This window comes from Chionomys nivalis, chromosome 1 (assembly GCF_950005125.1).
Source record: "Chionomys nivalis chromosome 1, mChiNiv1.1, whole genome shotgun sequence".
NCBI classification, from domain to species: domain Eukaryota; kingdom Metazoa; phylum Chordata; class Mammalia; order Rodentia; family Cricetidae; genus Chionomys; species Chionomys nivalis.
Window position 1 is genome coordinate 136,624,956 of NC_080086.1, and position 11,573 is coordinate 136,636,528.

The 11,573-nt window shown below is 54.4% G+C and overlaps 1 protein-coding gene across 1 annotated transcript in view; it reads right to left on the reverse strand.

Annotated features, from left to right (window-relative positions):
• Kcnk3 (potassium two pore domain channel subfamily K member 3) overlaps positions 1–10,060 on the reverse strand; it is a 36,715-nt gene extending 26,655 nt beyond the window's left edge. The window contains exon 1 of the mRNA XM_057784661.1: positions 9,591–10,060. Coding sequence (XP_057640644.1) covers positions 9,591–9,873 — 283 coding nt within the window. The 5' untranslated portion in view covers positions 9,874–10,060. The remainder of the gene's footprint in view (positions 1–9,590) is intronic.
• Positions 10,061–11,573: the final 1,513 nt, after the last annotated feature.

Consider the following 11,573-nt stretch of genomic DNA (forward strand, 5'->3'; position numbering starts at 1 on the left):
GCAATGTGATGGTCCTAAGGCCAAACTTGCTGGTTCTTCAAATGCCAGCGGAGGGATTGCTAGGATGGCATTTCGTGAGAGGCCCTACAGTTCATAACCAGTTGACATGGAGTAAAGGAGCACAGGTTATCCCTAGGTTATGATGTAGGACTAGCTCTTCTCCCAGACAGACCACATCGGTCTGACACAGTCACCTGAAAGGCCTTATGGATTAGCTGAAGAAGGGATGTGTCCCTGAAGATGAAATTCTACCTGTGGACAGGAGCAATTACCCAAACTGGGGGCATTCCCAGTTTGCCTTTTGTGGTTGCTGACCCTGTGGGATTTGGCTTTACCAGCCTGTCTTTCCACCCTCTCTGCTAACTCCTTGCAGTCTGCCTCTTTAAACTTCATGTGCACCTTCTGTTGCTCCTTCTCTGGCGGAAACCTGATGGATGCATGGTGGTGGTGGTAGCAGCAGGGAATGGGGTGGGTAGGGAGAGGAAGAGGGTGGAGAGGCAGGTGAGTGGGTGGGTAGGTAGGTAAAATGGGGTGGGTGGGGGTCTTCTATCATATGTACAGTGTTGGCTTATCTACTCCCTGGGATGGGAGCTCACCACTTTTGAGGCACCACAAGCTGTCTTTTGCCAGCTTCAACTTTAACAAGACTCATCTTATGCTGGACAAAATTGTCTCCCTATGGCCTCTTTCTGTTGGTGTGGGCTCAACCCTGTGGATCTGCTCCCTTCCCCTCACCATAGCCTGGGAGGGACCTAAAGGGGGATTTCTTTTCTCAATGACCTCTGTCCTAGAGGGTTTTTGCTTTGTTTTGTTTTTTGGACAGTTTGACACAAGATAGCGTTATGTTGGAAGAGGAATCTTAGCTGAGAAATGCCTCCATCAGATTGCCCATAATCATGTCTGTGGGGCATTTTTTTGATTAATGATTGATGTGGGCAGGCCCAGTACAGAGTGTGGTGGTGCCACTTCTAGGCAGGTGGCCCTGTGGTATAGAAGAAAGCAAACTGAGCAAACCGGGAGGTGCAAGCCAGGAAGCAGCCTTCCTCCACGGTCTCTGCTTTAGTTCCTGCCTCCAGGTTCCTGCCTTGCGTTCCTGCCTTGGGCTTTCCCCAGCGATAGACTATAACCTTAAGTCAAGCAAATCCTTTAGCAAGTCACTTTGATCATGGTGTGTGTCACAGCAACAGAAGGACCCTCCTTTAACACAGTGCTTTCCCCTCTCACCGATTCCCCAGGTTGTCCATGTCCCTTTAAGTTTGCAAACACAGGAGGCCTGCTTGGCTCAGGGGTTAAAAAAAATGCAACTGCCATCTGCATTCCATTGGCACAACAGGCTGAGTGTCTTGGGGAGGTGCAGAACAGGACTTCTCCAGGCTTTTCCTGTCTGGGCCTAGCCTATGTATGGGAGGCACAGCTCCTTCTTGATTGAGGAAATGATTCCCCAGCTAAGGCTTCTAGCGAGAGATGGTGCTGTTCTGCTCTTGGGGACATTGGGCAGTGGTGCAATCTCCCAAATCCACATGTTCAAACCCGAACCCCAATGGGTTCATGTTCGGAGGAGGGGAATTGGGTGATGAGGATGGAGTCCTTCTCAGTGGGATAAAAAGAGACAGGCCTGTCTCCCTCTTTCTGTGGTGGAGAAGATGGAGCCAGGCCTGTGGCCCCAGTTACTCTGAAGAAGGAGGCTTGTAGGCCAGAGGTCTCTCTGGGCTGCAGAGCAAATTCAAAGCTATCCTGGGTAATTTGGTCACCCTGTTTCCAAAGCAAGAATGGAGCCATGGATGTAACACCCCAATAGAACACTTGCCTTGTGTGTGTGAGGTCCTCCCTACATTGAGTCCCTGGACTGGGCAGGCAGTGGGGAAGGTGGGAGTGGTGGGGGAGGATCCAGCTAAAAGCCAGCAAGCAGGAAGCAGATCATTCCTACCAGACATCCAATCTGTGGGCACCTTGATTTGGGGTCTCTCAGACACCAACACCAAGAGAAACAACTGAGTGTTGTTTAAGCCAGCCAGCCGTATAAAGTCTGCCATCATTTGTTCTAACAGCACTGACACAAACCAAGACAGTCAGGGCTAGGAAAAAGGAACCAACTTCTCACGATTGTGTGTGTGTGTGTGTATGGTGTGTAAGGTAAGTAGGGGAAGTGCAGCAAGGGCCAGCAGACTCCTAGTTGCCACTGTCTCCATGGGTGGGCCCTTTATTATTTCTCTGTCCCCCACCCCCATCCTCCCCATTTCCCCACCCCCAATACAGCTACTGCATGTGGTACCCAGGCTCCATAGTTGGTCCCAAGTGGCATGCGGCCCAGCTCCTCTGAGCCCCGAGACGGATTCGAGCCTTCAGGTCCCATCAGCTCAAAAGTTTCCTTTTCTTAGAACAACAGTGCCCACTGCACGGGTGTTCTGGGTTCTTTAGGTCTTTGCTTCCCTAGCTGTGCACGCAGCCAACAGCAGGAGCACAAGCGTGCAACCCTCCAGCTCAACACCGCTGTCCCCTGCTGCTGTCTTTCCTAGAGAACAGTTTGGGGAGACTCTTTGTTGTCTTCTTTATTTTTTGGTGCTAGAGCTCAAACCCAGGGCCTTGGGCATGCAAGGCAAGGACTCTACTACTGAGCTACATGGCTAGCTTTGTCCTCATTAAAATACCAGTTGGCATGCACATTTGGCTTGGGAGAGGAAGGCAGAGGGAGGTCCGACTGTTGTGTTCCTCTGGTGTGGCGGTTGCCCTTGGAGCAGACCCTCCTCTTTGGGCTCATGAGCTCCTTCAGTTGCAATCCCTTCTGACTTGACTCATTTCCTCTCGTGCCTCTCGCTCCAAGATGAAACGCCACAGAAAGGGGGAGCTCTGACCCTGATGTGTGATACTGTCGATCTTCTTCATGATCTCAGAAATGCGTTGTATTCAAAACCTTGAGACTGAAGGGTGTCATTCCACGTCGGTGGATATTTTTGGAATCTTTGTATGACTTACGACTAATTGGATTCTAAGCAGTGTGGCTCATAGCTTTCTAGCATCCGCGTCCCTTGGGGCTTGTTATAAATGCAGACTCTCAGGCTGTGTTTCACACAGCTTCTGATTCAGAATCTGCATTTCCATCAGGGCACCCAGGGCCCGCCCGTCACGGGAGAAACACTGACTTAGGGAAGCCCTATGTGAAGCCTGACTCAAGATGGGAAGTCAGACAACCACTAACTCCCTAGGGAGACATGTGCTCCCCTGTGGGCAGGAGAGATGGTGGCAGCGGTGCCGGGTGGGGTTAGAGACAGACACACACAGAGACAGGTCTCTTGTTTTGGGCACCAAGGCCATGTTCCTGCTGTCCATTCCTTTTAAAGGGATTTTGCTATGTCACTGGAGGAAACAGAGTGGGTACAGGAGTCGTAAGAAACCCCTTTTGTGCCAGGCGTAGTGGTATCCACCTTTAATATTTGTGAGTTCGAGAGCAGCAGCTTGGTCTACACAGCGAGTTCTTGGACGGCAGGAACTACATAATGAGACCCTGTCTCGGAACAAACAAACAAACAAGCAAACCCTTTGTGAAGACCGAGACTAGAAGACCAGCTTTGCCCGGGCTCTGCTACAAAGAGGCCCCCAGAAAAGGAGGCCTTGCCTACTCTCAGCCATGCCTAAGGCACACTAGCCAACAAGAAAGTGAAGAATTGGCCTGTGGCAGTTGCCAGGGCCTGGGCAGTTCCAGGTGAGGGGCTTGTCCCAGGAGACCCCTGGCAGCTGTCCAAGTACAGGCAGTTTCTGAACAGCAAGAGAGCATGCGTGGTCTGGGAGGCTGCGGCAGCAGCTGGGTGCTCAACTGCTCTCTGTGCAGCCACGACAGGCATTTGTCATGTGGCTCTCTGAGGACCAGAGGCTATCGGAGGGGTCAGAAAACAGGGCTCCAAGCCCAGCTCTGATGCTAACTTGTATGGCCTTTAGTAAGACCCTTCTCGCATTCTGTGGGCACCACACAGGAGAGGTTTGAGCTAATTCTCTGGGCACACTGCTCTGTGTAATAGTCCTGCTGCCCTGCATCCACCCTGGCACCCATTCTCTATCATACACAGGTTCACATAGAAGAAACCACAGGGACTCCATGGGAAGAACGGCTCTCAGAAAAGATGCCCATACACACACAGGCCTGTGAGGTGGGGGAGGCGGGGGTGAGTCCTGGGGCTGACATTTATTTCTGTAGTGTCTTAGGCAAATTTCCAAATCTCTATGAGCAGGGCAGTGTGGGAACACTAGTTCTGAACAGCAAGCAGGCAGAGCCTGGCCTGTTGCAGACACATGTCAATTTCCTGAGCCCACAGCCAGGATGCAGGGTGGAAGAGGGGTTGTCCACCCTGGGTCCCTGTAGAGGTTTGCCTGGACTGGCAAGATGGTGGCCTCAGTTAGAACCTGCTTTCTCCCCCTGCTGCTGGCTGGCCACGGGAACATCATTTTCGGATTTTTAAAAATTATTATAAAATCGACTGCAGGCCCATGGGGTGTGCTGCCATCTGAAAGCTGTCTGTAGTGGTGATCGACATTGCATTCATCTGTGCTTGTTTATGTTTTCCTGTGCAAATACTTATTGTGTTTGTCCTGTCCCCACTGTGGCCAGTCGTGTGTCTACTATTTCTGTCCTGTCCTCGCCTCCTCTCCCTCCAACACCTCCAGCTCCCCGCTGGAATGCGTGGGAACGGGATGGGCAAGCAGGAGGACCTCCGGCCAAATATACCCACTTTTAGAGGAGGATACTGAGGTCATAGAGGACCAGTAACGGAGCCGACGGGACTCTAATTTTTTTCTGTCTTGCTCCAATACGTAACAAGTTCTCCTAGCACAGGGACTTCAGTCTTCCTCACTAATTTTCTGAGGGTCTGCCTTCTCAGTAGAGGTAGCAAAGTCCTTGAACCACAGGCTCCACGCCTGAGGAAGGAAAAGGGGACCCTGGGTAGGATCTTAGGAGGGTAAGACAAAAGGATGTGCTAGCTTCTTAGACCTTTCCCCCCATTCTCCTCTTACCCCCCTCACCTCACTGACCCTATTCCCGAAGAAGGTAGCTCTGCCATGGTAACCCTGAAGAGAGAGACAGAAAGAGAGAGAGAGAGGGCTCCTCCCTGGGGGAAGGCATACTCCATGAACAGTAACATTAATGATAGTAAACATAACAGATATCATTAAACGTCAACTCTACCAGGCGCGTCCTTTGCATGAAAGTATTATTTCCTGCTGATAATTTCATTCTCATTTTATAACTGACAAATGAGATCTGAGAGATTTAATAGCTTGGGCAGGTCATGGTAGGGGAGAGAAGGTGGGGTGAGATGAAGCTGGGAACTCTGGTTTCCAGGTTAGGGCCTGTGGAGTCAAGGTAGAAGGGCTGGCCTGTAGGCAAAGAGCCAGGGATGGGGGGTAATGCTGAGAGCTGCGCGGTGTGAAGAGAACAGGCTGGTCATGGCTTCCATCAAGTGCTCAACTCACTGTGCAACCTAGGGCAAGTTATTGACCTCTCTGAGTGGTTGGATGTTCCTTAATATCACCTTTTATTCTTTTATTATAGGGCTCTGTGATTTGGGAAGTGGCAGGTCACTTCTAGGAAAGATATGAAAGGCACAGTTTTCCTCTTTGGGGCCACCTGCTTGAATTCAGCCCTAGGGTCACCGTGCGGCATAGCTAGCCACAGGAGGCTGTGCTCAGCGGGAGGTTGGGCTCGGAGCCAGAGAGCAACAGTACAGGCTTCCTGCCTAGGCTCCATCAACAGATCTATCACCTGGGCTCTCGTTGCCTTAGAGCCAGAAAAATTCCCAGGCCTGCTGTGAGAGAACCAACACCTGTGAACCCCACAGGGCCTCGGGGACAACCAGGTGCCAGGCAGAGATCTGTCTGTTGGGTCATTAGGCAATGAGAGAACGGCAGGCTGGCAACAAGAGACTCCCTTCTTCTGGGACGCCCGGCTAAGGACGAACCAGCTTGGATATCTTGGTGCCTTGTCACCCACGGGTCTGGGCTGGGTTTGAGATGGAGAAAGAAACGACCAGCGAGAGTCATGGGTCTGTTGAGTCGGTCCAGGTGCTATGCTCCCAAGCTCTGAGGCCACGGGCGAGCGGCTGACTTAAAGTCTTCCGTGGCTTAGCTGAAGAGTGGGGGTAATAAGGTCAGCTTTGGAGGACTGGCAGAACTTAACAAGCGAATACAAATGAAGTGTCCGGATAGAGCCTGCCAGAGCGTAGATAATAAAGGGAGGCTGCCATTGCTATTGTGGCTACTGTGGCAATAGGAAAAAGCAGGATGGAGTTCAGTGGTAGAGCGCTTGCCCAGCACGCAGGAGGTCCCCCAGTATCGCAAAACAAACAAGTAAGAACAGGTAAAGATGCACCAGAGGGCCTGGGAGTCAGATTTTGTACCCCCTCTGTGTGACTCCTGGTCTCCTCCCGCCCCCTGCCTTCTCTGTAGGAGGAGGTGATGGTGCCAGCTGATCCCTGGGCCCCTTCCTCCTCTGACAGCTTTAGGCTATGAATAGAGGGGGCTGGGGCCTGGAGGAGTTTGATGACTCAACGGCTAGGGAGGGAGAGGTTTCCCAAGGAAAGAGTTTCCATTTGTGTCTGGTGAACTTGGGGAGCAGGGAAGGAAGGGTTCCCTAGCTGTGAGGCCAGGCATGAGGGGGTGGGAGTGGAGAATGTGACTAACCAGGTGAATGACTAAGTTGGACCCTGCTGACCTTCAACCAATCAGGGCTGCTCGTGAGCATCCTGCAAGTTGGCATCACTGGGCACTTGGTAGCTCTGCCAGGCTGGGCCTGGGCTTCATAGCATATGGCGGCAAAGGAAGCAGCCAAGAGGCCAGCAGGGACACAGCCCTGGGTGTGGTGTCAGAAGTGCCAGCTTCTTCTCAGTCCTCTGCCCATCAGCTTGGTGGCTCTGGGCAGGAGAGCCCTTCTCTTCCCTGACCTGTACCCACTGCTCGGAGTAACAGAACTAACAATCCCACACTGAGTTGTGAGGGCTGAGATCCAACCAAGTGATAACACCATCGTGGCCATTAGATGCTGGCTCTGTCATTCATCCAGCCTTAGCCAGTAGATTGGCTGCAGGATGTTCCCAAAGAGGCAATGGGTCAGGATCAGGCTAACAACATTCTCACAGAGAGCCCCTTCCAGACATCTCATCACTATCCCAAGGACAGCTTCCAGCTAGGTGGCGGAACCAAAGTGAGAGGTGACAAAAAAACAAGCCAGGGATGGTTGGGTAGTGTAAGGAGTAGGCATTGCCAGTTTGATGGTGTCTTTCTTCTTGACCAGCACTGTATAAATACCAGCAGAAGAGTGTTAGGCTGCTAGTCCCAGTTTCGAGCATCTCTCTAAGTAAGAACCATGGACAATTTGGAAAGCAACAACACGGTTGGAGGGGAAGGGTACCACCTGTCATTTCCTCACACATTAAACCCATTGATAGCATTCGCCAGTGCTCGCGGCTCTTGGGCACCTTGCTAGCCCTCAAAGTCAGAGAGATGTGCTTTGCCTACATGGACATTAACAAGGCAGCGTGGTGAAAAAAGGCAAAACAAAACACACCCATTAGGATGTAAATAAGCATTTAAAAGAGCCCATACTGGGTCACCTAGGTCATTTTACCAATAAGTCCTGCCTCAGTCTTCAAGGGCAGTGGCCCTGTGAGGCTTCCAGGGTATGTGGGGGGAGGTGGGTAGGGGTTGAATAGGACCTAGAGAGCTAGATTAGATAGCAAAGGGAATGCAGAAAAAAGTTGTTACTGGCTAGAAACATATTAAGTACCTCTGAGGGTTAACGTGGAGACCATAGAGAGAAGCCATCCAAATAAGAATTAAGAAATAAAGTCAGGTATGGAGGTGGAGGTGGGGCAAGGAGCATGGGCAGTGGGTAGCCCTGTGGGCTTTGCTGAAGCTGGGACAGCTGAGCTTTGGGAGTTTTGTGTCTGTTTGTCCCTGGAAGCATCATCCCAGGGACTCCATTTGCCGTGGGTATGTATGAGGCTGGAAGCAAGGAGGTCAGCAGGGAGGTTAAGCTGAAGCAGGAAACCCGGGACTCAGAGGAAAGTTACACTAACTGGGAACTGGTGTGGGAAGACAGAGAGAGGCATACACAGGTCCGCTCAAATTTACAGACAGCTAACCTGCTGTGAAATCCTGGGCCAGTGGCAGCGGGATGTGGAGGAAAGGGGCCCTAGACCGAACCTGCTCTTTGGGTAGTGTCTGGGTGTTCCTGTCTCTGCAGCTGAAGAGCGCCCGAGCCTCAGAATGGAATTCTGCAGTGGGTAAGACAGTGTCCAGCTCTGTCTTTAACCCGCTTCCACTCCTGTTGACTCCCAGGAAAACACTGCCATCTTCTAATGGGTTTTGCCAAATGGCAATGAGCCCCTGGGAGTTCAGCCAAGGCAGGGGGTGGGGGTCAGGATGAGAAGGAGAGGGGAAGATGGAGGAACCAGCTCCTGGAGGCATCCCAGTGGCTTTGGGGGAAGGTGGGTTCCCAATCTCTGAGTCTAAGCACGTCGGGGCTGGGAAGAGCCCTTGACATCATTTTGGCCAACCTCTACGTGTTGGGATATGAGCCCAAGATTCAGGCAGGAGAAGGGACTAGCCCAAGGTCGGTCATGGAGAGGGTTAGCCATGGATCTGGACTGCAAGCCCAGGGTCCTGGGGATGGTTAAGGTGTGTGATCCTGGCTGGACGCTGACACCTCAACAGCTTGGTGAAGGGCCTGGCTGGAGATGCCTTTTCTGACAGACATCTATTTGTGTTCTCTCTCTCTCTCTCTCTCTCTCTCTCTCTCTCTCTCTCTCTCTCTCTCTCTCTCTCTGTGTGTGTGTGTGTGTATACCTGTGTGCCATGTTCGCAGAGGATCTGGGTGTGCGGGTAGCCTCCTACAGCGTGATCTGTCCTGGCCTTGGAAAAGAAGTGGAGCCATTCCTGTGGGGTGACTGTTTCTCTGGGACACCGGGGAAGAAACCTAACAGGATCAAATCTGGCTTTCAGCCCCTGCTCTGCTGCCCTCAGAGAATTACAGGCCCTGTCTGGTGCGGCCCAAACTCGTGGAGGTGGACACACACTCACACACCCACACCCACACCCACACGGACACACGCACCCCACCCCCCTCCCCAGCAGCACTCAGTCGCGGGTAGAGAGTGGCCCGTGTGTCGCGGAGTGCAGCGTTCCGGCATCTACGTGCCTCCCCACAGCCCAGCAGGTGTGGACACCCGGGTGCCTAAACCCAACGTCAGGGACACGGAGGAGTGGCACGCTGGGTTCACTCTAGGTGCCCAGCCCCAGGGCCTAGCCCGGCCACACCCCTCCTCCCGAGCCTCGGCCGGCTGCTCCTGTCCCTCTCACACACTTGAGTCCCCTGGGGTCCTCGCACAGCCCGGCAGGGCCAAGTTAGGGATAGCCGGGCTGGAGATAGGTCGGAGTCAGGGGTCCCCCAGCAAAGCAGACACTCCGGTTGAGCCCCGGCCGCTGGGAGCGTGCGGGTTCGGCGACCCGCCCAGCTCTGCAGGGACCCCCCAACCGCGGGCGACTCCCCAGCATTCTCAGGTCCCCGCCCCCGTCCCCTCCGGCGCGGCGGCGAGTGTAGTTACCGATGGTGGTGATGACGGTGATGGCGAAGTAAAAGGAACCGGCGAAGCGCCACTGCACGCCGGCCTTGTGCGGCTTGAGGCGCAGCACGACGCGCTCCAGCTCCTCGTAGCCGCCCTCGCTGAGGTTGTAGCGCGCCCGCAGCTCCAGCTGCCGCAGCTCCAGCCGCTGCCGCTCGATCATCTCCGGCTCCGACTCCAGCGCGTCGAACACCGCGGCGCCCACCAGCAGGTAGGTGAAGGTGCACACGATGAGCGCCAACGTGCGCACATTCTGCCGTTTCATCGTCCCTCCCGGGTTGTCGCCGGCCCCCCGGCGTCTCCGGCCCGCGCCCCGGCCCCGGCCGCCGCCGCTGCTGCTGCCCCGGAGGCGGCCTGGGGCATGGCTGCGCTCGCGGATCTCCACGCCGGGCACCAGCTCCGCACTCCGGGGCCGCCGCCGCCGCCGCCGCCGCTGCCGGCCGCCGCGGAGCTGTCCCTTCAGCACCACCCACCGCCCTCCTCCGCCCGCCCCCGCGCCCGCCCCCCGGCCGCCGGCCGCCACCTCCCGCCTGCCCTCCCGCCCAGCCAAATAAGGACTGGGGAGCCGCGCCGAGGGCGGGGAGGGAAGGGGGAGCGAGCGGGAGAACCCGGGCAGGACAGAGGCGGGAGAGAGAGAGGGAGAACGAGAGAGGAGTGTGTGTGTGTGGGGGGAGCAAGATAGGAGAGGGAGGGAGGGAGGGGAGGGGAGGAGAGAGAGAGAGAGAGAGAGAGAGAGAGAGAGAGAGAGAGAGAGAGAGAGAGAGAGAGAGAGAGAGAGAGAGATTCAGCCGGCCAGCCCCAGAGAAAACTAGGCAGGAAAACAGATAACTACAGGGAAGGGAGAGGACTCAGGGACGTGTGTGTGTGTGTGTGTGTGTGTGTGTGTGTGTGTGATGGAGGAGACAAACCAGAGGTCCACACAGACCCAGGAAAAGGGGGATCTGGCAGAAAAGATTCAAAGAGAGGGACAGACTGAGGCAGGGGAACTTGGAAAGCCGGAGACACAAATATCGTGAAAAGGGGCAGAAAGAGGAGAGAGAAGAGCGATGGAGAAATCGCCTTCCTCTACCCTTTGGCCCAGTCACTGTGCTGAGAATGGAGGGGACCTTGGGCGCTACTGGCCCACTCCTTAGCACATGGATGAGGAAACTGAGGCATAGGAGGTGAAGTGACACAGGACACACTGGTGATAGGACTGGGGCTCAGTCAACCCCTCCCCACCCAGGCCACACTTCCTTCCCTGTGTTCCAGCCCCTGGCTTATCTTAACTGGCAAGATTTGCTGTGGCCCAGGTACATGTGAGCCAAGACTCAGGGGGAAGCCTTCTCTCTTGACACAGAGTTCCTTCCCAGGTTAACACCAGTCACTGGCGACTGGCTGAGGGCACCTACCCCGTCTTGATTATCTATGGCTCTTGTCCTGCCCCAGCATGACAGGCAGGACTTGGGCTGGGTGGCATAGAAAACACAGGATACCACCTCAAGGCACAGAGGATCAGGTGAGGATCCAGCTGAAATCGGGGCTGGGGGTGGGTGTCCGGACCTAATGACTCACTGAAATTCTGGAAAACTGGGACAGGGGTCCCTCTGCCTCTATTTCTTCATTTGTCAACATGGCAGGGGGTGGTGTGTCTGTGGAGATGAAGAGGGAACCCAACCAGCAGTGGGAACCTGGGCAAAGTGTTACTGCCCCACTTGGAGCCTCATGTCCTTATCTCTTCCATGAGTTGTCATGGCAGATGATCCCTGGGGCCTTACTCAGCTCCAAACAGCTCCGGACATGGATGGGCTGAGAGAGCAGAATGATTGGAATGCAAATCCCAGTGCCAAGGAGGGTCAAACAGCCCTTCACGGGACCCTGGCATAGGCCACATAGAGAGACATGGAAGAGGCCCAAACCCCGTGGCTGGGAAGGTAGCAAGCAAGGGAGGGCACCATCTGCCACATTCTGGGCTGGGATGTCACT